This window comes from Schistocerca americana, chromosome X (genome assembly GCF_021461395.2).
Source record: "Schistocerca americana isolate TAMUIC-IGC-003095 chromosome X, iqSchAmer2.1, whole genome shotgun sequence".
Lineage (NCBI taxonomy): Eukaryota > Metazoa > Arthropoda > Insecta > Orthoptera > Acrididae > Schistocerca > Schistocerca americana.
In genome coordinates this window covers 643326097-643353264 of record NC_060130.1, presented here as the reverse complement: position 1 = coordinate 643353264, position 27168 = coordinate 643326097, and the positions used below count along the sequence as shown (strand labels likewise).

The window sequence follows — 27168 nt, the reverse complement described above, 5'->3', positions numbered from 1 at the left end:
GGCCGATTTTTATGTCGCTCTCTTGCTCGGTTTCTGGAAACCAAACGAAGATCACACTTGACGACACCGCGGAAGGGCCTGATTGGCTAACTTCAATGCTAATTAACTCGGAAACGGCGCAACGTATCGATTTTTTTCTTAGTTGTTCCTCAACAGAACCTACGCTGCACACCTTTATAACGGACTGTTTCTGACCATCCAGTATAACGTACTTAGGGTGTCTCATAAGGAGTGAAGGCTGTTTTCCGAACATAGTAGTCTTACAGTAATAAAGAAATGGTTTTAGGGCCTACTTACACCATAAAAAAATCCGAAATGTTACTCCACACAACTGTTCCACTGAAGCTTCGTGGCTGGAGTAAAATTGTGTGCGGGACCCCGAAGCTTACCTTTCGTGGGAAATGCACTATTGAGGCATGACTCACAACCCACCCTCAGAGCTTCAGGGTTCGGCACAGTGTTTTACTCTGCCACAAAGTTTCAAAACAGCGTACACTGCAGAGTGAATGATTTTTTTTCTGGAATATTTCCTTTGCTTATAAGACAATTCAGACTTCCTATCTTTGGTTGATTACATTTGGCCTGGTTTTGCAACCACTGCAGAAACACCACGTGCTTCGAAATACAGTTGTGCGACATGACACCCGAAAACTTCTACTCACTGCGTGCTGCGCTTCCAGCCGTTTGAGCTGGAGGCAGCAGCCATAGTCGTTGCGACCGGACGTTTTCACCGTGGCCGTCCTCCGATGCTTTAGGCCACGTGCCGTCTGGGCAGCCCCCATCAGAACGGAACATAGCTGTTTTTCAAGATAGTCACGTAGTGTCAGTTGGTGCTGAAGCGTGTGTGTTTGGCAGGCATCCTGACGGCGGGCTCGTCGTGCAGCCACAACGCAGTGTTCCGGCTGACGGCGAGCTGCAGCTCCGTGTCGGTGTGCCGCGCCGGCCGCACCGCCATCGTCAACTGCGCACCCGGCTCCGCCTACGACGCCTACTCCGGCGCCTGCCTGCCCGCCTACAGGGCTCGCTGGTAAGTCTTCTCTCTCTCTTCTCCTCTCAACTAACTTACCCTTTCAAAAGTTCATCTAAAACTAAACTAAACTCCGTCCGAACAGGCCTCGGAAGGCCTAGCGTTACCGACCTGCCGCCGTGTCATCCTCAGACCACAGGCGTCACTGGATGCGGATATGGAGGGGCATGTGATCAGCACACCGCTCTCTGGCCGTAGGTCAGTTTACGAGACCGGAACCGCTACTTCTCAGTCAAGGAGCTCCTCAATTTGCCTCACAAAGGCTGAGTGCACCCCGCTTGCCAACAGCGATCGACATACTGGATGGTCACCCATACAAGTGCTAGCCCAGCCCGACAGCGCTTAACTTCGGTGATCTGAAGATAACCAGTGTTATCACTGCGGCAAGGCCGTTGAAATTCAAGAGTACATCATCAGTGCCAAAACACTCACCCACCTCCGTAGCCCCGAATCCCAACAGTACAAGACAGTTTCATCGCTAGTATTTGGCCGGCAGTCAACGGTCTTCCCGCAGTAGTAACACTGGTTCCCTTCAGATCAACGAAGTTACGCTCTGTCGGTCTTGGCTAGCACTTATACGGGTGACCGCCTGGGTATGCCGAGCGCTGCTGGCGAGCGGGATGCACTCCGCCCTTGCGACGCCAGTTGAGAAGCTATTGATTGAGAAGTAGCGGCTCCGGTAATGAAACACGACAACGGCCGGGAGAGCGGTATGCTGAACACATGCCCCTCCACATCAGCATCCAGTGAGGCCTATCGTTGAGGATGACACGGTGGTCGGTCGGCACAGTCGGGCCTTCCGAGGCCTCTCCGGACGGCGAGAGTTATTTGGCCGGCGAGAGGAGTGGACATGTTGGCGTATAGTTCCTGATCACCTGATTTTGCACCATTGTGCTGAGGTGAACTGCAAACCTCGTGGTGCAAAACTGTTGATGATTAGTCAGTCGGATGGGGATGTCAAACTCTGCGGCCACCTTGGAGCTGTTTGAAAGGTGCACACATAGAAATGCTCCAACATTAAGTTAGATTTAGTATCGATACCAATATCTGAAATTGTGTCGATAAGGGCCTAATGTTCGGTGAAACATTTGAGGTTTGCTGATGACATTGCAATGCCGTCACAGACAGCAGCTGAACGGGAAAGACTGTGCCTTGAAAGGAGAACTTCAGCAATAGCAAAACAAGGTTAATGAAATGCAGTCAAATTAAATCGGACGATACTGAGGGTATTAGATTAAGTAATGAAACACTAATAATAGTAGATGGGCTTTGCTATTTAGGCAGTAAAATAACTGGTGATGGCCGAGGTACAGAGGATATAAAATGTAGACCAACAATGGTAAGAAAAGCGTTTCTGAAGCTGTAAAGTGTATTAATGTCGGATATAATTTTAGTGTTGGGATGTCTCATATGAAAGTATTTGCCTGGAGTGCAGCCTTATATGCAAATGAAACGTAGACGATAAACAGTTCGGACAAGAAGAGAATAGAAGCAAATGATATGTGCTGCTACAGAACAATGCTGAAGATTAGATTGGTTGATCGCGTAACTAATGGGGCAGTACTGAACAGAACTGTGAAGAAAAAAAATTTGTGGCACAACTTGACTAAAAGAAGGAATCTGTGGATAGGACACATTCTGAGACATCAAGGACCCAGCTTAGTACTGGAGTGAAGTAAGGGGGCAGGTTCAAATGGAAGCAGGTTGCAGTAGTTATTCGGAGATGAAAGGTCTTCCACGAGCTAGGGTTGCGTGGACAGCTGCATCAAACCAGCCTTCGGACTGAAGACCACAACAATAACAACTTCGGCAATATCGGAACTAAAGTTTGTATGTCGACAGTATTTCAAGGTATTGAATTCGCATTTTTATATATTTTTGCTGTCCTTAACCCCATAATACCTGTCTAACATACAAGTAAAAATGTGGAAATTTTGTTATGTTTGGAATAACCAACTATAGACGTATGCAGTAAAGGATAAATATTCCGAACACTCATCAGATGCACTCAACAAAACAAATTCACTTATGCTCAGTCCAACCCGTGTATACTTTCTCAGATTACAGGATTTGCGAAATGCTGCAACTCCCCTTGAGATGAGTCGAACTGCTGGGTGACCGTTACTGGGGAGCAGGGTTGCTCAACAGCTGGTGATTATAGAATGTCGATTACCTGATTCACAATACTTTAACAATCCACAGCAGAAAAAAGTGCTTGAAAATAGAGTTTTGTTACGTTATTAACGCCCTCCTTGAACAATATTTACCTCACATACATCTGAATGCTCGAACCATTTTTACGAGGTAGTGGGTACGACCTTAGTATTACTGGTATATGCTGCTAAAGTCTGATATGTTGATTATAGTTCCACACAGTATTTTATTTTTAATGCTGCACTTTCGGGCCTTGTTTACCTCAGTGGGACTGTGTAAGTCTCATTAAACTACTAGTGACAGATTCCACACCATTCGCTACCTCCGATACCGATATTCAGTTATTTTTTCGATGTTAACAACCAATCTCTTGATTGGTACAGATATCTGCACTACATGTATCGAAACAAACGTATCGATAATTACTTACGTCAATAATATCGGAACGTCATTAGGCAGGTTACGTACCAGCTCTTGGTTTCACCTTATCCCTCCATTCTTAATGTCATCTGCAACAGTATATTCTCTAATTACAGTCTGATTGTTGACGCGTACTGTCCCTGTTCGGTACAAACAGCAATATATTAATTTTTGTATCACCGAGAGCACTAAAAATATGAAAAAATTACCACCGTTGTGAAATATTCGAACCGTTCGCGGTCCTGATTGGTATTACTAGGAAACATAAATAGAATTTTTACTCCCTCCGGACGGACACAGGAAAGGGAACTATTAACTTCGCTGTCTGGTACCCATCGGGCCACAGAGAATAATAGGTTGTGCTTGGAAAAACAGATACCGGCGAATATAAGTAATTTTCCAGTAGTGATATTTGGGTTGTTTGGCGAAGTATGGGGAGGGATTACAGGAGGGGCGACGTGCAGAGGTTGAGGGATGCGAGAAGAACAAATTGCTAACGGAACGAAGGGTAGGGTTTCAAGTCCCGTCTAAACGAGGTCTTTACAGACGGAGCAAATGCTCGAATTGTGGAAGGAAATCAGCCATATCCTATTGAAAGAAATCGGACTTTGCCTTAAGTGAATACAATTCCACCGCACGTCGACAGGCAAATAAATTTAAAAAATAGTTTAAAAGTGTCCCGCCCACACAGCGTGAGAATTCGATTCGTGTCTTGCTCATCTTACCGCCTCATGATTAAGTGCTTAGTCCAATCTGAGTAAGACTATTATGCAGCCGTCTCCCATAAAGAAAAGCGAAACTCTCTGTTTAATCTAGGAAAGGAACGCTGGTTTCCACATGTAACCGCACATGTGGCGACTATCCACGCTTATTATCTCTTGTAAATAAACACCTCGTATTTTCTGTCTATAGCCACAAACAACACAATTTTATTTCCATGCGACTTTACATGTCGCAATTCAGCTCTAAAGGGTGGGAGACGCTCTCTCACTTTAAATTACTCTTTCTCGGGTTCCATGAATAATGTGAGCCAAAACTAATTAGTCATGAGATGAAACAAAACTGGATTCACAGAAAACTGACCCCAAATTTTGAAAAGCTGTAAAGGTTAAAATATGATAACAAAATATTTATGCTAAAAATAAGTATTGTTAATGCATGTAAGAAAAACGTTCCTATACCAACGCGTACAATTGCTTTGTTTTTGTTTCAGCTGAGCTCTTCACGACAGTCGGCGCTAGGAAGAGGAGTAACACAAACGGCTTTTATCTAACATTCACATCATGGCCTGAAGGAGAAACATCTGTGCCACCGTAACATTTATTTATTTAAAGGCAGATATGCTCGTTTATTAATCCAGTAATTGATATCTGAAGTTCATTTCGCATTTACGGATAATTGCCAACGACAAAGGTCGGCAACGTCCGCACGCACATTTTTCGATTTATTTCCATAATCAGAGATGTGATTCTGAGGCATTATTATGTCAAACAGTGCGCTGTGAGGACGAGAGAACTCTTTGACCTGATAACAATACTTAAATGCGACTAGATGCTTCAGAGTTCGTGCCATATTTCTCCTTTACACCTACTGAAGAAAGAATTTGTCGTTTTCTTAACAGCTCCTCCGAAGAAGCACTTTCTAGTAGTTGAGCAGCTTTCATAAATTTGTAGCATCTTGCAGAACGTTTATCTCAGACAGCTTAGATTTACTGGTTTCATGGGTTTTCTTTTGAGTGTAGAGGAGCGACTATGAATTCGACAATATTTTTCAGTAGCATTCTAAGCTGAACTGGAGTACATCACGAAATAAGTGCCTTACTTGATGAAATGTTTCCTTTTGTATGTATTGCACTTTGAAGTTTGATGCTAGCACGTACTAGTAACTGTCTGCGAATTTGCAGAAAATTGTACTGCAGAACAGCAATAAAGTTTATTTATTTGATTCTCATACTTGTAAAAGCTTTCATTGTTCGTAATGACCTCCACAAATCCACCACATTAATTTGAGTGACTAAGGAAAGACACCATGCAATCATATTACTAACAATTAACGTCTTACAGCGTTATTTAAATTATTACGTTGAAAATACTCTCCTATGATCAATTTCTTGAACATATAACTTCATTTTCCAAAGTAATTGTTCCATTCCTCCTTAAGAATGGAAAAAAATGTAAGTCTTCTGTTTTTATTTAGTTATGTTATGTTCATATCTGGCATGTTGTTGGCTTAGAACATAGTGAGCATACTAAATTTGACTACAGAGGTCAATGCCGCGCGGGATTAGCCGAGCGGTCAGGGGCGCTACAGTCATGGACTGTGCGGCTGGTCCCGGCGCAGGTTCAAGTCCTCCCTCGGGCATGGGTGTGTGTGTTTGTCCTTAGGATACTTTAGTTTAAGTTGTGTGTAAGCTAAGGGACTGATGACCTTAGCAGTTAAGTCCCATAACATTTGAACATTGGCTGAACTGGTTTCGACATCTACCTCATTGTCGATACTCCATTTCACTTCTTAGCCAATGGCTGCACCAGAATGTAGCAGGGGCAGGCATTTCCTCAAGGCCCCTACCAGAGGATGGTGCATATCGGCCTTCAGACTGCAAGACAATCATTAGGTAAAGCTAACCATAATCACAAGAAGAGGACACAGTGCCTTATTAGGATGACGAAAGGATTACTGAACAAGCCACCTTAATCATATGTTGGAAGGATTACTGAACAAATGTCCAAAAGTGTGTGAATTTCTAAGGGACCAAACTGCTGGGGTCATCGGTCCCTAGACTTACACACTACTTAAACTGACTTATGCTATGAACAACACACACACACATGCCGAGGGAGGACTCCCCCTCCTACGGGAGTAGCCGCGTGGCCAGTGACATGGCGCCTCTAACCGCGCGGCCACTACGCACGGTCCGATTACTGAACAAGCCACAGCTTAATCACTAGACATGTGACATACAACAGTTCCCGAAACGTAGTATTGGAAATGTTCTGATAGCTAAGACACATATCTGTAAGAAAATAGCACAACTAGGAAATCTCCTCTACAACAAAAGAGACTGTTAATAGGGGATATGGTCACCCCTAATAGCCTCACATGCTGCACAGCGACGTGACATGCCCTCTATGAGATGATTCAGGAGCTCTCTCGGCAGTCGATCCCATTCTTCGGCAGGGGCGGTGCGGAAGTCTGGAAGTGTCGTTGGTGGAGACTGGCGGGATGGAATTTCCCCCCCCCTAGTGCATTCCAGACATGTTCTATACGATTCAGATCCGGGGACCTTGACCGCCAGTCCATTCGACAGACATATTCACCTTCAAGAAATTCATCCACCAGAGCAGCTCGACTGGCGATATTGTCCGTAAAGAGGAAGTCTGGACTAACTGCGCCTCTCAAAAGGCGAAAATGTGTGTAGAAGTACCTCATCCCTGTACCTCTGAAAATTTACAGTATTCCTCCGATCAACAGTGAAGATGTGCAGCTCCATACAACCATTCAACATGATGCCTCCCCACACCATGGCGCCACTGCCACCAAACCGGTCCTTTCCACATTGTTCCTGGGGTTGTATCAGCTACCAGGATCTCTCCAGAGCAATCACTTTGTAAACTGACACGGAATTCATCTGTTGAGAGCACATTCCTCCAGTCATTCGTGGTCTAACTTTGATGCTGCCGACTCCACAGTACACGGTCCCCTCTCTGAGGTGGAGTGAGCGGAATACACAAGGCCTGACGTTTGGCAAACAACCCTTCTGCTCTGAGCCTCAGATACACAGTTTGTCGGGGAACGGCAACTCCTGGGGCAGCTGCAAGCCCTCAGCCAGTTTTGTTGCAGGTGTACTCCGATTTCGTTGGGCAGTTACGGCCAGATATCGGTCCTGGTGTGGGGCAGTTATTCTTGGTCGGCCTTGTACTGCCCTACGACAAACATTTACTGTGCCTCAAATCGCCGCCAAACCCTCGAAATGACACTTTGTGAAACATCTAAGGATAGTGTCTCTGACCTACTTACAGGCGGCCGAGTATTCTACCCTGCAAAAGAGGTTACAAAAATGGCGTCGTTGTGCCACTACGTTGTCAACTTCACCAAGAGACTACACTTTGCTCACTATGAATGGACAAACAAGACAGAGATAAGCGATCTCATGGACTGCTGATGTCTATCGTTCGGTTACGCCGCTATTCACAGTGCGGGGTACTCCCTTCCTATACAGACGAATAAATAGAGCTCGTAGGTAAATATTTACGGAGACGTTAACTGATCGCTCATCTTTTCTTTCCATTTTCGTATTTTTGTGCTTATGCTTAACTTTTACATACTAGCGTACTCACTATCGTAAGCGAACAGTAGAGTATGTACGAAAAAGGTCAAAATAAACTATTTTCAAGTACGTATAGTATGACAAATTTTTTAAGTCCGACACAAAATGAAAAAAGAACTGCTTTACACGGTAGATACTGGAAATAGGTACCGTTCATATCAAATGCAGCTCAGTGAGCGATTTATCAAATCGTGAGACAGGCTTAGCAACTCTGCCTAACGAGTGGCAGCACTGGCGTTTTCAGTGTCTTACTGTAGATCTTTCAGCGTGTGGTGATTATTTGATATACCTCACCCTTCAACTTGCTGCACAAATAAAAGTCACTAGGTGAGAGATGAGCCGATCTCGGAGGCCATGAGTCCTTGCTGACCGCCCTATACTTACATAGCACCTTATGCATCGTGGCACTGTTACATGTGAGACGTGTCCGCCCCGATAGCTGAGTGGTCAGCGTGACGGACTGCCGTCCAACGGGCGCGGGTTCGATTCCCGGCTGGGTCGGAGATTTTCTCCGCCCAGAGACTGGGTGTTGTGTTGTCTTCATCATCATTTCATCTCCATCGGGGGCGCAGATTGCCCAATGTGACGTCGAATCTAATAAGACCCGCACCAAGGCGGCCGGGCATGCACCGCAAGGGGCCACCCGGCCAATGACACCAAACGCTCATTTCCATTTCCATGTGAGACGTGTGCTGTTGCTACACTACTGGCCATTAAAATTGCTACACCACGAAGATGACGTGCTGCAGACGCGAAATTTAACCGACAGGAAGAAGATGCTGTGATATGCAAATGATTAGCTTTTCAGACCATTCACACAAGGTTGGCGCCGGTGGCGACACCTACAACGTGGTGACACGGGGAAAGTTTCCAACCGATTTCTCATACACCAACAGCAGTTGACGGGCGTTGCCTGCTCAGACGCTGTTGTGATGCGTACCATCGCGTTTCCGACTTTGATAAAGATCGGATTGTAGCCTATCGCGATTGCAGTTTATTGTATCGCGACATTGATGCTCGCGTTGGTCGAGATCCAATGACTGTTAGCAGAATATGGAATCAGTGGGTTCAGGAGGATAATACGGATCGCCGTGCTGGATCCCAACGGCCTCGTATCATTAGCAGTCGAGATGACAGGCATCTTATCCGCATGGCTGTAACGGATCGTGCAGCCACGTCTCGATCCCTGAGTCAACAGATGGGGACGTTTGCAAGACAACAACCATCTGCACGAACAGTTCGACGACGTTTGCAGCAGCATGGACTATCACCTCGGAGACCATGGCTGCGGTTCCCCTTGACGCTGCATCACAGACAGGAGCGCCTGCGATGGTGTACTCAACGACGAACCTGGGTGCACGAATGGCAAAACGTCATTTTTTCGGATGAATCCAGGTTCTGTTTACAGCATCATGATGGTCGCATCCATGTTTGGCGACATCGCGGTGAACGCACATTGGAAGCGTGTATTCGTCATCACCATACTGGCGTATCACCCGGCGTGATGGTATGGGGTGCCATTGGTTACACGTCTCGGTCACCTCTTCTACATCTACATCCATCTACATCCATACTCCGCAAGCCACCTGACGGTGTCTGGCGGAGGGTACATTGAGTACGCCGGCCGGGGTAGCCAAGCGGTTCTAGGCGCTTCAGTCTGGAATCGCGCGACCGCTGCGGCCGCAGGTTCGAATCCTGCCTCGGACATGGATGTGTGTGATGTCCTTAGGCTAGTTAGGTTTAAGTAGTTCTAAGTTCTAGGGGACTGATGACCTCAGATGTTAAGTCTCATAGCGCTCAGAGCCATTTTGGTACATTGAGTACCTCTGTCGGTTCTCCCTTCTATTCCAGTCTCGTATTGTTCGTGGAAAGATGGATTGTCGGTATGCTTCTGTGTGGGCTCTAATCTCTCTGATTTTATCCTCATGGTCTCTTCGCGAGATATACGTAGGTGGGAGCAATATACTGCTTGACTCTTCGGTGAAGGTATGTTTTCGAAACGTCAACAAAAGCCCGTACCGAGCTACTGAGCGTCTCTCCTGCAGAGTCTTCCACTGGAGTTTATCTATCATCTCCGTAACGCTTTCGCTATTACTAAATGATCCTGAAACGGAGCGCGCTGCTCTCCGTTGGATCTTCTATCAGCCCTATCTGGTACGGATCCCCCACTGCTGAGCAGTATTCAAGCAGTGGGCGAACAAGCGTACTGTAACTTACTTCCTTTGTTTTCGGATTGCATTTCCTTAGGATTCTTCCAATGAATCTCAGTCTGGCATCTCCTTTACCAACGATCAACTTTATATGATCATTCCATTTTAAATGGAATGCATACTCCCAGATAATGTATGGAATTAACTGCTTCCAGTTGCTGACCTGCTATTTTGTAGCTAAATGATAAGGGATCTCTCTTGTTCGTATTGACGGCACTATGAACAGTGGACGTTACATTTCAGATGTGTTACGACCCGTGGCTCTACCCTTCATTCGATCCCTGCGAAACCCTACATTTCAGAAGGATAATGCACGACCGCATGTTGCAGGTCCTGTACGGGTTTTTCTGGATACAGAAAATGGTCGACTGCTGCCGTGGCCAGCACATTCTCCAGATCTCTCACCAATTGAAAACGTCTGCTCAATGGTGGCCGAGCAACTGGCTCGTCACAATACGCCAGTCACTACTCTTGATGAACTGTGATATCGTGTTGAAGCTGCATAGGCAGCTGTACCTGTACACGCCATCCAAGGTCTGTTTGACTCAATGCCCAGGCGTATCAAGGCCGTTATTACGGCCAGAGGTGGTTGTTCTGGGTACTGATTTCTCAGGATCTATGCACCCAAATTGTGTGAAAATGTAATCACATGTCAGTTCTAGTATAATATATTTGTGCAATGAATACCCGTTTATCATCTGCATTTCTCCTTGGTGTATTTTAATGGCCAGTAGTGTACATCTTGCTGAGGACATCCGTAAAATTCCGATTCCTAATTAGCTCTTTCCTGTTTAGATTGCAGTGTCACAATGTTCATAAAAGACATTTCATATCAGTTTTATTTTGGCCCTTTCTGTGTTATTAAATCACTTCTGAGGAAATATGGATCGTCGTGGTTCTACACGCAGGACATATTGCAGTTAAATTACAACGCATCACCCACAGAGATATTTTATATATTGCTTATAGCATGCGTCACTAATTAATGTGGAACGTACAGTATGCTCAAGACACACCTAGCAGGAATGGCCCGATGCTGACGCAATTCCTTACACATACGTGCCAGCAGTGGGTTTGTACGAGGTCTATCCACAAAGCACATTACGTTTTGGAATTGAAAATAAATAAAGTATTGGATATTTTTGTATTATATACAGATGAAAGCCACACTTAAATACTACTTTTCTACATAATTGCCATTTAAATTAAGGCACTTATCGTAGCGATGGACGAGCTTGGAAATTCCTTCCTCGTAAAATTCGGCCGCCTGCGCCTTCAACCACGTGGTTACCTCTTCTTGAAGCTGTGCGTCGTCATCAAAACGCTGCGTACCCAACCACTTCTTCATTGCTGGGAATAAGTGGAAGTCGCTCGGTGCCAGGTCGGGACTGTACGGCGGATGAGGAAACAACTCCCACTTAAAAGATTCGAGAACTTCACGAGTGGCATTTGCCGTGTGGGCCCGGGGGTTGTCGTGAATCAGCAAGATCTTTGAGCCCAACTTTCCCCTGCGCTTGTTTTGTATTGCTCTTCTGAGGTTGTGCAGAGTTTGGCAATACCTTTGAGAGTTTATTGTAGTGCCTCTTTCCAGGAAATCCACAAAAATCACACCTTTTCTGTCCCAAAAGACAGTCGCCACGTAGTTGAAGGCGCAGGCGGCCGATTTTTACGACGACTGCATCCTCCAATGTGTACGGTAGGGGTGATTCAACTGCACCTACCGATGTCGTTTTACGCACCCCGCAATGTTATATCTGGCCTTCAAAAACCACGCGGGAGATTTTCATATTCTCTCCTTTGCTACCCACAAACTATTAGCCCTACATAAAAAAGAACAGGATCTTTTTGCAGGAAATTTAACGTAGTTAAATTTTGTATCGGGATACATTTTCGCTAGAGGCTTTCGTATTCGAGTTATTCAAGACAGACGTGCAACAGTGTCCTTAAAACGCATCCCACTCCCACACTCGGTCCCCATCGGTCAGGTACAAATGGTTCAAATGGTTCTAAGCACTATGGGACTTAAACATCTGAGGTCATCAGTCCCCTAGACTTAGAACTACTTAAACCTAACTAGCCTAAGGACATCCATGCCCGAGGCAGGATTCGAACCTGCGACCGTAGCAGCAGCGCGGTTCCGGACTGAAGCACCTAGAACCGTTCGGCCACCGCGGCCGGCCATCGGTCAGAATTTCTAATACGTTGTTCATGGCACTGCCTCCTACCGCTGTGCAGATATTTGCGACTCTACGAATTATTTCCCACAGTCGACTGTTTTTGGTGTTCATTGACTGGCCTCATTACGCCACTGGCTTAGTCGAGCACATACAAATTGTAAAAATTGACGTTTTTGTAAACTTAAACTAATAATTTTGTGAATTTTAACAGCAGAAAATTAACAGTTACATGACTGTATTCGATAGGCCTTCTGACTACGAAACCACTGTGATTTTAAGGGTTAAGTCAACGTAATTAGTTTTGCCGTAACGTTTAAAAAGGTCTTTTTCTTTCATACCCTCATGTGCACGTTTAAACTAATAATGTTAACGAAATAGGCAACTATGCTCTTGGCGTAATGGCCCAGTCAATAGAGACCAAAAAATGTCGAATATCGGGAATAGTGCGTGTAGTCGGAAATTTTTGTACAGTGGTAAGAGGGAGTCTCACGAGCAATTTATTACAATTCCTGATTTGTGAGGGAGAATGTGGGGGTGTCGTGCGTTTGAAGGTCATTTTTTTATATTGTTCTTGAATAACTCGACAAAACGTGTCATCCAGCGAAAACGTATCCCAGTATAAAATTTAACTGCATTAAAATCCCTACAGAAAGTCCTGCTCACTTATTCTGTAGGACCAATACCTTGCGCGTAGCGAGTGAGATGATATGAAAATCTCGCGTGTGGTTTTTGATGGCCAAATATAACATTATGAGCTGCATAAAAGGAAATCGGTAGGGACAACGGAATCACCCCGTATATTTTCAGAAACAAACTGACATTAGACGACGTTGATAGGTGTCAAAGAAAATCATACAATTTTTTGCATTTCGCGGAAAGAGTTATAGCTAAATATAGAAAGAGAAAGAACAGAAAACAAAAAAAACAGGTTCATAAAAAGCAAAATCCTGAGATACTGACAACGCTCTCACAAACAAGTGAACAGTTAATAACCTGAAAACAGAGGAGTCCATTACACGCAAGAGGCAGCTACAAGGGTAGCGGGGGCTGCGTTGCGTGGACTGGGCGACTTTTTATGTTAGGGGGCCTCGGGAAAACACAGAAAGGGCTTAAGTATCAAAAGGGTGTAGATTGAACAGAGCAGGAACGTAGCTCTAGGAACCATCGCTATCTTCTTCTTCTTCTTCCTTAGCGTTTGTCCTATGTGCTGGCGCGGTCCGATATGAAACATCGCTATAACAGCTGTAATAAATTGTCTTAGCTGTGTTGGTCAAGTACCAGACTTCCAAACGCTAATAGAAAGCACTGATGCTCAAATCACTATAGACACTGAAAGCTGGCTATAGCCGGATATAGGTTATGTTTTTTTGCAAAGAACCTAACGATGTTCAGAAAGGACAGGCAAAATATAGTCGGCGGTGACGTGTTTGTTCCTGATAGAAGTAGTTTATCTTGTAGAGAAATTGTAGCAGATAGTTCCTGTTAGTTAGTATGGCTAGATGTCATTCTTGGAAACCGGAATGAAATAATAACTGGATCCTTTTACTGGCCTCCCAGCTCAGAAGATAAAATTGTTGAAAGGTTCAAAGAAAACTTGGCTCCAATTTCAAACTCGTACCTGACTCATACAATTATAGTTGGTGGTTACTTCAATTTACCCTCGATATGTTGACGAAAATATGTTTAAATCCGGAGGTACGTATAAAAAATCATCTCAACGCATTTTAATTCAAAGACTCTCGCCCAGTGTCGGCAACTTTCAATTAAAATGTCCATCCTGTACGGGAATATACATTGACGAGCCAAAACATTATGTCCACCTGCTTAATAGCTTCTTTGTCCGTTTTTAAAACGAAATACATCACTAATTCTGTGTATCAGGGACCCGACAGTTTGTTGGTAGGTTTGTGGAGATGTGTGGCATCAGATGTAATTCGCATAAATAACTGACAGCTGATTTTCGTACGCTGTGAAGGCGCCTGATAGTAACCCAGATGCGTTCCATAGGATTTACATCAGACGAATTTGGTCGCCGAACATCAACGTGAGTTCGCTATATTGTTCCTCAGTCTACTGTAGCACGGTTCTGCCTCTAAGACACGGACAATTACACCGTTGAAAGATGACATCGCTCTCGGGAAAGACATCTAGCATAGAGGGATGCAGGTGGTTCGCAACTGTCAGATTACTACCACAGGCCCCACGAAAGTGTAAAAGAATGTCTCCCATAGCATAATACTGCTCCCACCAGACTGCGTCCGTGGCGCGCTGCACGTTTCTAACCTGCGCTCACCTCGACGACGGCGTTTGTGAAGACGACCATCGACACAGAGTAGCAAAAATGTGATTCACTCGAAGACCTGACACGTTTTCATTGATCGATGGTCGAATCCCAATGGTCCCGTGTCCACTGCAATCGTAACTGACGATGTCGTTAGTCCAAAATGTGAATGCCTAATTGTGATCTGCCGCGGAGCTCCATGTTCAACAATCTACGATAAACGATGCGCGCCAAAACACTTGTGCGTTCACGAGCATTGTGCTCTTTCTGCAGAGATGCCACAAATCACAATCTGTCCTACTTTATAGAGCAGACAAGCCACTGAACCCCTTGTTCTGCGAAGAGCCGTGAACGCCCAACCATTTAACGCCTAGTGGTAGTTTCAGTGTCCTTCTACCTCTTTTCGTAGATGAACACGAAAGTAGCACGTGAACATTAGACCAGCTCCGCCGTTTTCAAGATACTCGTCCACAGGCTCTGCGTAATAATAATCTACTCTTTGTCAAAGGCACTAATGGATTTCCCCATTTTCAGTCCACATCTTAGCTGGGATGATCCCCCGCCCGTGACTGCTCCGCTTAGATACTTTTGTTACAGCGTCACGTGCCCGCAACGCCACCATGTGGCATCCAATGGCTCGGTGGACAGTGGTCATAATGTCTTGCTTATCAGTGTGCATAATGGATGTACGAGTGCAAGTTGTAGACACATGGTTGACGACATATGGAAGTTTGGGTCTGGCTATGAAGCGTGCACGGATAGCCTATGGTAAGACGACCGCTTGCGATAAGTGGGAAATCCGGGTTCTAGTCCCAGTCTGGCAAAAATTTTCACTGTCGTTATTCCATTACGCAGCTGATGGTTCTCCGTATTCGCAAATGCGAATACTTGTCATGTAATTAAATTGTTGATACATGTAACGTCTGCTGTCCAAATTACTGTGTGAAGTAGACATGATTGTCTCGCATGCCCAATGGCACCCACTACCATCAAGCCACGTGCTGGGACCCAATGACGACGACAGATACGGTGCTACTAAAATTCGTTTTCAGATATACGTATTTTCTAAAGTATTACGTGTAAAAATATGACTAATGTATGAACAAAGCCGTAAACTAACCAATTCTGCAGTCTGCAAATGTTCATCCCTCTGGGCAGATGGCACACGTCCATGTGGCAATCATACCCGCCAGTACCTTATATAGCAAATTTCTATTAATGGTCGTCACAGCAGCAGTGATGCGTTCTTTGAGCTATTCCAGTGATCTTCGCAGTGAGATTACGCGTACACAGCGTTTAATGTACCACCAAAGGAAAAAGTCACAAGTCGTTATACATGTCAGGCGACCTGGAGGCCAAGGGAACAGAGCCACATCATCTTCACCTCTACGCCCAGTACAGCATTGCGGAAGTTCGTCGTTTAGGTACCAATGAACATCGATGCTCCAGTGAGTCGATGCCCCGTCTTGTTGGAAGACGAAATTCTCGGAATCAGCATTCGGTTGTGGAGACAACCTCAGCTGCAACATATGAAGGTAATAGGTACACGTCACAGTCTTCTCAGAGAAGAGAAACGGCCCATACATCTTCGTCTGTGACATTGTGCAGAATGCATTAACCTTCGTCGAATTTCATAAATGCGCCACACTCTCACATTGTGGTGATTATCCTTTCCAGACAGATGAGAAGTTGTTTTGTCGCTGAATATCAGCTTAGAGACGAAGTGTTCATTCTCAAGTGCTTCCTGCAGTGTGATGCACAACTGAAGATTTTTTTTTTTACCTCTTTTCTTGCTTTGTTGCCAGTTTTTCAAGGTGCTGCACTCGTAACGCCAGCAGGTGGGCACAGTGAAAACTCGGTGAGTTTATGGTTCTGTTCTCGCAACAATCATACTTGTGCATGTACGAGGGACATTCCGAAAGCAAGTTCCGTCACTGTCTTTATCATGGCATCATGAACTATACACTATGCACTATTTTCCAACATAGTCGCCACCGGCATTGAGACGTTTGTTATAGAGTGAATCAGTTTGAAGAGACGACTCTGGTAAGACTCGGCGCCCTGCGATGCAAGAAACTGTCGCACAGCGTGCTCCACTTCAGCATTGGTTCGAAGTGATGTGGAGGGACGCCCATTTCTACCTTCATCCTCCACACTCTGTCTTCCGTCTCTGAACATGCAACATCAGCGACCAACCATTTGACAAGAAATGACCTCTTCACCGTACTCAGTCTGTAATCGTTCATGAATGGCGGACTCACTAGTCCCACGTGCCCATCCATACCGGCCAACAGCACGCGCTTCCATTGGAGACCACGTTGTCATTACACGTCTGCCATCGTGATGCCTAGTCGAATAATCTCGGGCACGCCAGTCTGCTGCTACTCTCTCTTCTTTGGCGCTCAGCGCATGCGTCTTTCCTCCTCCGCTGACGCCCCTTCCGCCGTTGGACTAGGAACGGGCGTGGATTCGTATGGAGTTTCTTTATGTCACCAGGTGTACCACCTCCTCTTTCGAAAACAACGGCGATACTTACTTTCCGAACGTCCCTCGTAATACTTTAGAAAATGTAGAACTTTGAAAACGAATGATTCATTTATAATAGCCGTTCCCCTCGCAGCCTTCACACACGGTTGCGTCCTTCGTGATACTGTCCACAGAGCAGACATGACGAGGTGGTCCCGCTTCCGTATCGAGTGTTGCCGATGGGAGCACGATTCTCAGCGTGCCTACCTCTGCTGCTGCATCGAAGGAAACCGCATCAACAATCCCCCTGCTGATTGCTTCTGACATCGCCATACTCTCCATGTAGATACTTGTGCTGCAAACACTTCCAATTTAATGGCTGCACGATGGTGCGCGACCGACCGAATTGTTCTTTATACAGGGTGTTCAAAAATTCAGAACCCAAAGAAAGGGGGACGATACAGAAGACCAAAGAAATGCTTTTCGTAAAGCAACAATGTGTTGGAAACGCATATTGTTGACGTACTGAGTGTGCAGGAGGTTATTGTGTGTTATTGATTCTACACTGAGGTGACGAAAGTCATGGGATGCCTCCCAATAAGGTGTCGGGCCTCTTTTGCCCGGCTTAAAGCAGCAACTCGACGTGGCATGGACTCAACAAGTCGTTGGAAGTCCCCTGAAGAAATATTGAGCCATGTTGTCTCTATAGCCGTCCATAATTGCGTAATTGTTACGAAATGGTCTCACAGTTATGAACCACGTCGGGCGATCTGAGTGGCCAAGTTATTTGTTGGAACTGTCCAGAATGTTCAAACCAATCTGGAACAACTGTGGCCCGGTGACAAGGCGCATTGTCATCCTTAAAAATGTCAACCTTGTTTGCGAACATGAAGTCCATCAACTGCTGCAAATGATCTCTAAGTAGCCGAACAAATACTGAGCGAGGTGGCGCAGTGGTTAGCACACTAGACTACCATTCGGGGGACGACAGTTCAAACGCGTGTCCGGCCACCTTGATTTAAGTTTTCCGTGATTTCCCTAAATCACTTCAGGCAAATGTCGGGATGATTCCCTTGAAAGGGAACGCCCGACTTCGTTCCCCATCCTTCCCTAATATAATGGGATCGGTGACCTCGCTGTTTGGTCCCCTCACACAAAATCAACAAACCAACTAGCAGAACATAATCATTTCCAGACAATGATTGGTTCAATTGGACCAGAGGACCCAGTCTATTTCATGTAAGCAGAGCCCACACCATTACGGAGCCGCCACCGGCTTGCACAGTGCCTTGTTGACAACTTGGGTCCATGGTTTTGTGTAGTCTGCGCTACTCGAACCCTACCATCAGCTCTTGGCAATTGAAATCGGGACTCATCTGATCAGGTCACCGTTTTGCAGTCGTCTATGGTCCAACCGATATGGTCACGAGCTTAGGAGAGACGTTGCAGGTGATATGCTGTTAGCAAAGGTACTCGTGTCAGGCGTCTGCTGCCATAGCCCATTAACGCCAAATTTCGCCTCAGTGTCCCGACGGATACCCTATTTGTACGTCCCACATTGATTTTTGTAGTTATTTCAGGCAGTGTTATCACTGACACCTCCACGCAAATGCCGCAACACTGTGTCGTTACGTGAAGGCAGTCGGCTACTGAGAGATAGCGGTGAGAGGTAATGTCTGAACTTTTGGTGTTCTCGCCACGCTCTTGACACTGTGGATCTCGGAATATTGAATTCCCCAATTATTTTCAAAATGGAATGTCCCATCTGTCTAGCTTCAGCTACCATCCCGCGTTGAGACTGCGTTAATCCCAGTGATGCTGCCATAACCACGTCGGGAACCTTTTCACATGAATCACCTGAGCATAGCCGGCCGGGGTGGCCGAGCGGTTCTAGGCGCTACAGTCTGGAACCGCGCGACCGCTACAGTCGCAGGTTCGAATCCTGCCTCGGGCATGGATGTGTGTGATGTCCTTAGGTTTAAGTAGTTCTAAGTTCTAGGGGACTGATGACCTCAGAAGTTAAGTCCCATAGTGCTCAGAGCCATTTGAACCATTTGAACCTGAGCAAAAGTGACAGCTCTGCCAGTGCACTGCTTGTGCACGCGATATTACCGCCATGTGTATAGCTATCTCATGATTTTTGTCTCCCCAGTCTAAAACCGCGTTAAATGTTTTTAATTGCTCTATTGTTCTGATTGCTATTACACTGCAATTAATGTTCAAAATAATCACCATTAACCTCATTGCAGGACCGGTATGGACGTAACAGGGAGTCCCGTGTTCGCTGAAGAATGCGTGGTGTGCTCTGCATTTGTATGGCTGCTGCAAGAATTCTTGCAACCAAGTCCACCTCCGAGTCAACGGGGCTACAATACACCTCGGCTTTCATGTAGTCCCAGATAATGAAGTCCAATGGGATGAGGTGCGGTGATCTTGCAGGCCAATGTACCGCTTCTCCCCGGCCGACCCATCGATTGCCAAAAGTACTGATTATTACTGCTCTGACTAGTTGTGCAAAGTGCGTTGGGGCCCAATTATGCTGAAATCACATCCTCGTCTGTTTCCTTGAGCCACACTGTAAACGAAGTGCAAGTCTCGCAGTCCTCCCTATGTGCAGCGTTTCATGCTGACACTGTAACTGTCATTCGGCAACTAGCGCTACCCCATGTTTACTGACGCAGTGTCGAAGGGCATGACTTCACAGTGTACCACATAACTCAGAACAATATTTGGTGTAACAACTTTAGACACAGCGACTTCTATCGGCTCCACTCGTGCATTACCTACGCATGCTCAGCGCTCACGCAATATGGGTTTCCGGCACGTAATTGCTTTACGAAATGTATTTGTTTTTGTCTCCTTTATCATTCCTGTTCGTTAGGGCACCGAATTTTTGAGCACGCTGTAGACAGTATGTAGATAGAGTTACTCTTACCTACCGTGCGCGGTTGCGTTGAAATGGTTCAAAAAATGGTTCAAATGGCTCTGAGCACTATGGGACTTAACATATGAGGTCATCAGTCCCTTAGACTTAGAGCTACTTAAACCTAACTAACCTAAAGGCATCACACACATCCATTGCCGAGGCAGGATTCGAACCTGAGACCGTAGCAGCAGCGCGGTTCCGGACTGAAGCGTCTAGAAACACTCGGCCACAACGGCCGGCGCGCTGAAATGCTAATCATTTGCACGTCCAAGAATGTGAGACACGTCATGCCAGTTTCACGTTTGTGGTGTGACGCCTTCATCGTGCTGCAGTTTCAACGGTCAGCAGTGTAGTGAAGTTCGGCGTAACATGTGGAAGAAAAATCAGTTTGATTAATTTCAGCTTAAGCTGAATAATAGAGAGAAGCTGTCTCAAATACATAAACAATTTTTTTTTAAAGTTAAACACCATGGAAGTGCAACGTTTTTGTAACACCACTGTATATGTTGATGAAATAAGTGTGAAACGTATTTGAGTTAACGAAGATCTACTAAACCGCAGCACACAGTTAGACTTTGTTTACTGCATAAAGGAAAGGAACATTTAGTTTCTCATACACCTTTCACCTTCGTTTGCCTTCAGCGACTAACGGTGCCTTTTCTATTTCCTGTCTGCATAGCAATCCATCACAGGGTTCAACAGAGTGTCTGATAATTTGTTCGAGGTTTTCCTTACTACTATCTTAGGCATCTGTAGACTATCATAAGTAAGCGTAGACTAGATAGTTTCCCTAGTAGCATTCCAACCTCGTTACTTTTACCTTAAATGTCTTTCATACCTATTAGGCGTTACCTCATTTCGATTGTTTTGTCAGCATATGCGATCAGTGGCTCACTAGATTTCCCTAGAAACCGCCTGGGAACTGAGTGAGGATATATAAAAGGCAACATAATCTATGGAACATTTTCATTTTACATAGTTATCCTCCTGTCTGTTATTTAAAAATAAACAGTATTTATAGCAAACCTAGAATTTTCAATTTTTAATTCAGGTTTTATTCGAAAATTGTTGATTTTTAACGTGAAGCAGAAGGATGTTGTAGCCAAAATAAAAGGTACAGTGCTTATTTATCATACAGCGCTAGAAAAAATAATTTACTGAAAAACGTAAAATTTAAAAAACCGTAAATGAAAAATATATCAAACTTCGCTTCAATACTTCTTCAAGTTCACATAAAACATGTTTCTGTTATTCATATACAACTTTAACACATATCAATAATAATAGGAAATTCTTGCCCTTGAACCTAATGAAGAATGTTCTATTGGGTACGAAACAACAAGATAATTATACAGATTTTTTTAAAACATTTGTACATGCAAACTGTACCTGAATCAAAGGCAGTTTTCTTTATTACATGAAAGCGCAGAAGTTACGCGATCAACTATTTAAAAATTATAATTTATATTTTGTAAGGATATAAAATACACAATGGACTAAATTGAACAATACATGGTTCTAATTATGTGCAAAACAAGCAAATAAAAACCAGATAGAAGTCATCGGTTCCTAGCTTCTCTCTCACACATTCCCTTGTGTTTTTTCACTACCAATTCTACCAATACTCCCGGTAATCCTACCATTTAATACTTAAATTATGTACTGTACGAAAATTACCGAGCAGTAGTTCTGGTACACGCTACTAGAAAGATATTTGCTATGAATTGACGCATATTCAAATAATTTACGAATCCAACTAACTACATAGCTTAGCTAGCATATACGAAAAGCTAGCACCTTTACGCTCGTCCTACGCGTGGTTCGTTTAGATCACTGCTCCTAAGTAAAGGACGTCTGTCTCTGATTACATATGACAAGAATGGAAATAATAGTAACAAGAGCACACTGGACAGCTTCGTGACACATTTGCGTACTTCGTCCATGTATGTGCACTATGACGTCAACGTTTCAGAAACTCACTCTCGTTCGTTAAATGATCCCAGTCGTGTAACAAGAAGCGTGTAGATTCTCCTTTCTCTTCGGGGAAGGCTTTTCACCACATTCTCATATATCAGAAACAAAACTAGTTCCTGTTATTCACAGCACGATGACCAGCTGTTTATGTGACTTTGGCCAAATTATGTGTTGCAGGACTACCTCGATGTGAGAATGGTTATGGTCTGTCACAGACAGAAAATCAGGATGGTACTATTCGCTGATAACATAGCAGTAGTCGCCGGAAGCAAACAGTCACTCACGAGAAGAACACGGCAAGTGGAGGGATCAAAATAAGCGAACACATGTGTCGGCTTACCCGTAAACACTCGACCGTTTCTGAGAAAACGATTGTCAAAGATTTGTATGCACCTTGTGTGCCTGTTAGCAGCTGGTACGCTCCGTCGAACTGGCGGCAGAGGGGCTAGCGTCGCGCTTTCAAACTTTTGCACCCCATGTTTGAAATCCGATTATTGCTATTATTTTATTTTATTTCATTCTGTTATTTACCTACCAATTTCTGTAGAAGATTACTTTAAAAATATGTAAAAAATAAATGAATGAGGAAATCATAAAATAGTTTTCAGTGAAATTCCTGTTGTGTATCTTGTCAATAATATTGGTGGTGCATAAATTTCCCGGAAATAGCGTTTCGGTCGACCAGCAAGTATACCCATTTATTCCTGCAGCCAGCAAGATGAGTCTTGTATTCAAGCAATTCTGACCTGACGAGCTGGTTTTGACCTCTTGAGGGGAATCAGTAAGGGAGACACATCGTTTCCTAACTAGTTCTCAAAGCTAACACACAGCAATGTGCCGTACACACATATATAACAAATGTACAGCACTTGTTGCGAAATCGATTTGCAATTTTAAAATTTATATAACGCCATTTTATCCCCTAAGTTCATAAGAAACATTCGTCTACTAACCTCCTAGGACATGGCTAAATAAATTATAAAGGAAAATAGGAAAACAATAATAGAAATCCGAACACGGAGCACAAAAGCCACGACGGTACCCACTGTACCAACGACTCAGTTAAACTTACAGCGCGATAAAATGCATCTAAATTGCTTGGAAAACTTTGACCTTCATTTTCTCAGAAACTGTCGAGTATCTACGGAAAAGCTTTGACACCGTATTTTGTACCCTCTTCCCTTGGATGAAATTCCTGGGAAATCGGGTTATGGCACTTGCCGTGTTCTCCTTGTCAGTTGAGTGTTTAACTAAACGGAACGAGTGGTACCTAATGCCTGTAACATACATGTAAAGAAAAATAAAATTAGCGTAATGGTATGCGCAGCTAGTATATATGCCGAATAGACAATTATTAACTTTAGACAAGAGACACTAGAATAGATGGATCCATTTCGCTATCTGGGGAGTAGAAGAGACAAAGATGAAAAATGCTAGAAAGACGTGGTACAATGGTACTTCGAAAAGTAAGTTACACACTATTAAGTGAGGCCAAGTAATTTTTATTGAATGCTGCACTATACTTCAAAGTAACACAAATATGTGATACTATTTTTCAGCAAAATCTCTGTAAACAGTTGTCGGAGAGTTTTGTCAACAGTTAAGTTCTTCGACGATACATGGTTCAGTAAGATTAACGTGGCCACAGCCTATGCTGGACGACAACGTGGGATAACCACTAACAGATGGCAGGTAGCAGCACTAGCAGTCGAGGGTATATAAAGAGTGTCAGGGAGCCGCGGAAAACAGTACAGTCGTTGTCATAACGCGGAAACGAAACGATTTCCCTACGTCAGAAAGGGCATGATCATAGTCTTTAGACCCAAGGATGGAAGAAGCATTTCAGAAATGGCTTAAGATTTTTAACTGTTAACGTGCTAGCGTGGTTAAAGTATACCGTGCATAGCAATGTAGTGCTATCCGAACCCATTGCCGAGGTAACTGCGGTGAACCACGGCCCATAGATAACGGGGATGAACGACAGCTACGGAGATGTGTGCAGGCGAATAGACGTGCAACTCTTGAACAACTGAGAGTCCAGGTGAACATAGGGGCTGACATCAGTGTCTCCTCAAAAACCATTCAGCAAATGTTGCTGCGTATGGACCTCCACAGCAGGCGTCTGGTTCATGCACCCATGCCGACTACCGCTCGTCGGCGAGGAAAGTTGAAATTCGCGCGCCCATACCGCAACTGGACGTCTGCTTAGTAGCGACTGGTGGCCTTTTCTAATGAATCGATTTTTATACTCCAACGTACAGATGGCTAACACCCTGCATTAATCGTCGGAAAGATCCAGGCCGAGCCGGCCTCTGTGACCGAGCGGTTCTAGGCGCTTCAGTCTGGAACCGCGCGACCGCTACGGTCGCAGGTTCGAATCCTGTCTCGGGCATGGATGTGTGTGATGTCCCTAGCTTAGTTAGGTTTAAGTAGTTCTAAGTTCTAGGGGACTGATGACCTCAGATGTTAAGTCCCATAGTGCTCAGAGCCATCTGAACCATTTTTTATCCAGGCCGAAGGAGGAAGCGTTATGCTCTGGGAAATGTTTTCGTGGCATTCTCCAGGTGATTTCTGTAGGGCACAATGGATCAACAAATGTAAGCATCTATCCTTGGGAACTACGTCCACACTTACATACAGTGTGCTTTTTCTCAGCACAATGGCAACTACCAGAGAGACAGTGCAACCTACAGTACAGGTCTCAGTGTTCATGTGTGGTTTGAAGAGCACCAGCACGACTTTAACATATTCCCCTGACCACCAAACATCCCTAATTTAAATCCAATCGAAAATGTGTGGCACCACCTCGATCGGGCTGTTCGGCCTACGGATCCCCAACCGAGAAATCTAGCGCAGCTGGCCACGACACTGGAATCGGCTGGCTCCACGTCTCGTGGCGGACCGCGCCGTAAAAGGTTGTTATTTAGGCTTGTTACCGGTGGTCATAGTAATGTGACTGGACAGTGTAGAAATCCGCTCCTTGATCCAGAGCCATTCGAGGTCCTCTGTATGAGCGCCCTCATCGTCGGAAAACCTGGAATTACTGTCCATCAGTTCCTGGATTGCCTGGGCATTGTCGTCTGTGTTCGACGGCCTTCTTTCGCGATCAGCATCAGCCACGTTCTTGTGGCATTGGTCAAATTGTTGACACCATTCCAGTCCGGCTGGACTCAGCACTGCATTTGGTTCATACACCGCCAGAATTTCAGGATGAAATTCTGTACCATTTAGACGTTTTCCCTACAAGAATCGTACTGCCCCTCGTACTTTAAGTTTGGACTACATTTCCAGTTGCTGTGTCATTTCATACGAAACCTGTGAATCATCTATAATCCGTACCACAGCAGATCTGTGTCTGCAGAAAACCCGGAAAACCTTCTCTCTGCTGACAATACGACACTCTTGTTACGTAATGGTCTCAGCGTGGGATGACATGTGTCATTTACTTCTCGAAGAAGTAAACCAAGAATTGCACAAAGCAAAAACTGTTTCTATAAAAGAAAATAGCTGCTTGCATACAAACATATTTACCTTGAAACCAAAAAATATTTATGATAAGCTATGTATTGATGCCAAACGGGAACAATGGGCAAAGCAAAAATGAAATTATTCCTAGTGTTTAATATGTAGCTGAAGAAAAGAATGGCAGGGGACGTACAACACATGACTGTGTAAGGAAGGTCGTAAGTGATGTGGGATGCAGCAGTTATGCTGAGATGAAGATTATAGCGGGCAATAGGAATAGACAGCTGCATCACACCAGCCTATCTATGAAGACCAAGACAAATACACCGACGCACTGTTTACACTACCAGGCAAAGAAAGTGAAGCACCGACAAGACACAATCGGATGTCAGTGCAACATCGTACACATATACACCACTGGCGGTTATGTAAATTAGTGTTATTCAAGTTTAGTGATGTTACCAGGGCTGGTAGGACGTACAGGGGTGTTAACAGTGTCAGATGGACAGGGAGGTACCGCATAGTCGTGTGAGACAGATTTATTGGGCACCTGTTAGGTTTTGAGAGGGACTTCATCGTGGGTAACCATTTGGACGGCTGGTTGAATAGCGCGATATCCAGATTTCTGGGGCGTTCAGATGTTATAGTGCCCCGATGTTGGGCTGTATGAGAAATGGTTCAAATGGCTCTGAGCGCTATAGGACTTAACATCGGAGGTAATCAGCCCCTTGAACTTAGAACTACTTAAACCTAACTAACCTAAGGACATCACACACATCCATGCCCGAGGCAGGATTCGAACCTGCGACCGTAGCAGTCACGCGGTTCCGAACTGAAGCGCCTAGAACCGCTCGACCACCGCGGCCGGCGGCTGTATGCGAACATGAAGGCAGCTATACTCAGAAAGATTCCGGTCGACCAAGTCTGACCACCACAAGGGATGTTAGCCGTATTGTGCACCAAGGTCATGGTAGCCCCTTCACAGCTGCGCCTGCCATCCGAGAGCAGGTAATGGACTCCACGTGACATTCTGTTTCATCCCACACCATTGGTCGGGGATTAGCAGCAGACCTACAGGGTAATTACCATTCCATACCATTGTATTATATTGTGTTGTATGTTAACCGGGGGCCTAGAAACGACGGAGAGGCTCCGTCCCCGCCGCAGCCGCAGTGGTCCACAACCCCACGACGACTACCGCAGTCCACTTCAAGCCTCCGCCGCCCCACCCCGAACCACTCTTTCAGGGTTATTGTGCGGTTCGGCCCCCGGCGGACCACCCAGGGAAAGTCTCACACCAGACGAGAGTAACCCCTATGTTTGCGTGGTAGACTAATGGTGGTGTACGCGTATGTGGCGAACTTGTTTCCGCAGCAATCGCCGACATAGTGCAGCTGAGGCGGAATAGGGGGAACCAGCCCGCATTCGGCGAGGCAGATGGAAACCGCCTAAAAACCATCCACAGACTGGCCGGCTCACCGGACATCGACACAAGTCCGCCGGGCGGATTCGTGCCGGGGACCAGGCGCTCCTTCCCAATCCGGAAAGCCGTGCCTTAGACCGCCCGGCTATCCTGGCGGGCACCGTTCCATACTAAGTTGCCGTCAACACCACAACACAAACGGCTGCGTTTGGAGTGGTGCCGTGACCGGGAAGCATGGACTGCTGATTAATGGAGTCGCACTGTGTTTAGCGATGAATCACGGTTCGGCACTATCCCAGATGACCGTAATCGACGAGC

General features: G+C 45.2%; 1 protein-coding gene across 1 annotated transcript in view; it reads left to right on the top strand.

Annotated features, from left to right (window-relative positions):
• The window catches only part of LOC124555221 (nascent polypeptide-associated complex subunit alpha, muscle-specific form-like), a 43730-nt gene extending 38177 nt beyond the window's left edge, over positions 1–5553 (top strand). The window contains exons 7-8 of the mRNA XM_047129075.1: positions 856–1027; positions 4815–5553. Coding sequence (XP_046985031.1) covers positions 856–1027; positions 4815–4818 — 176 coding nt within the window. The 3' untranslated portion in view covers positions 4819–5553. The remainder of the gene's footprint in view (positions 1–855; positions 1028–4814) is intronic.
• Positions 5554–27168: the final 21615 nt, after the last annotated feature.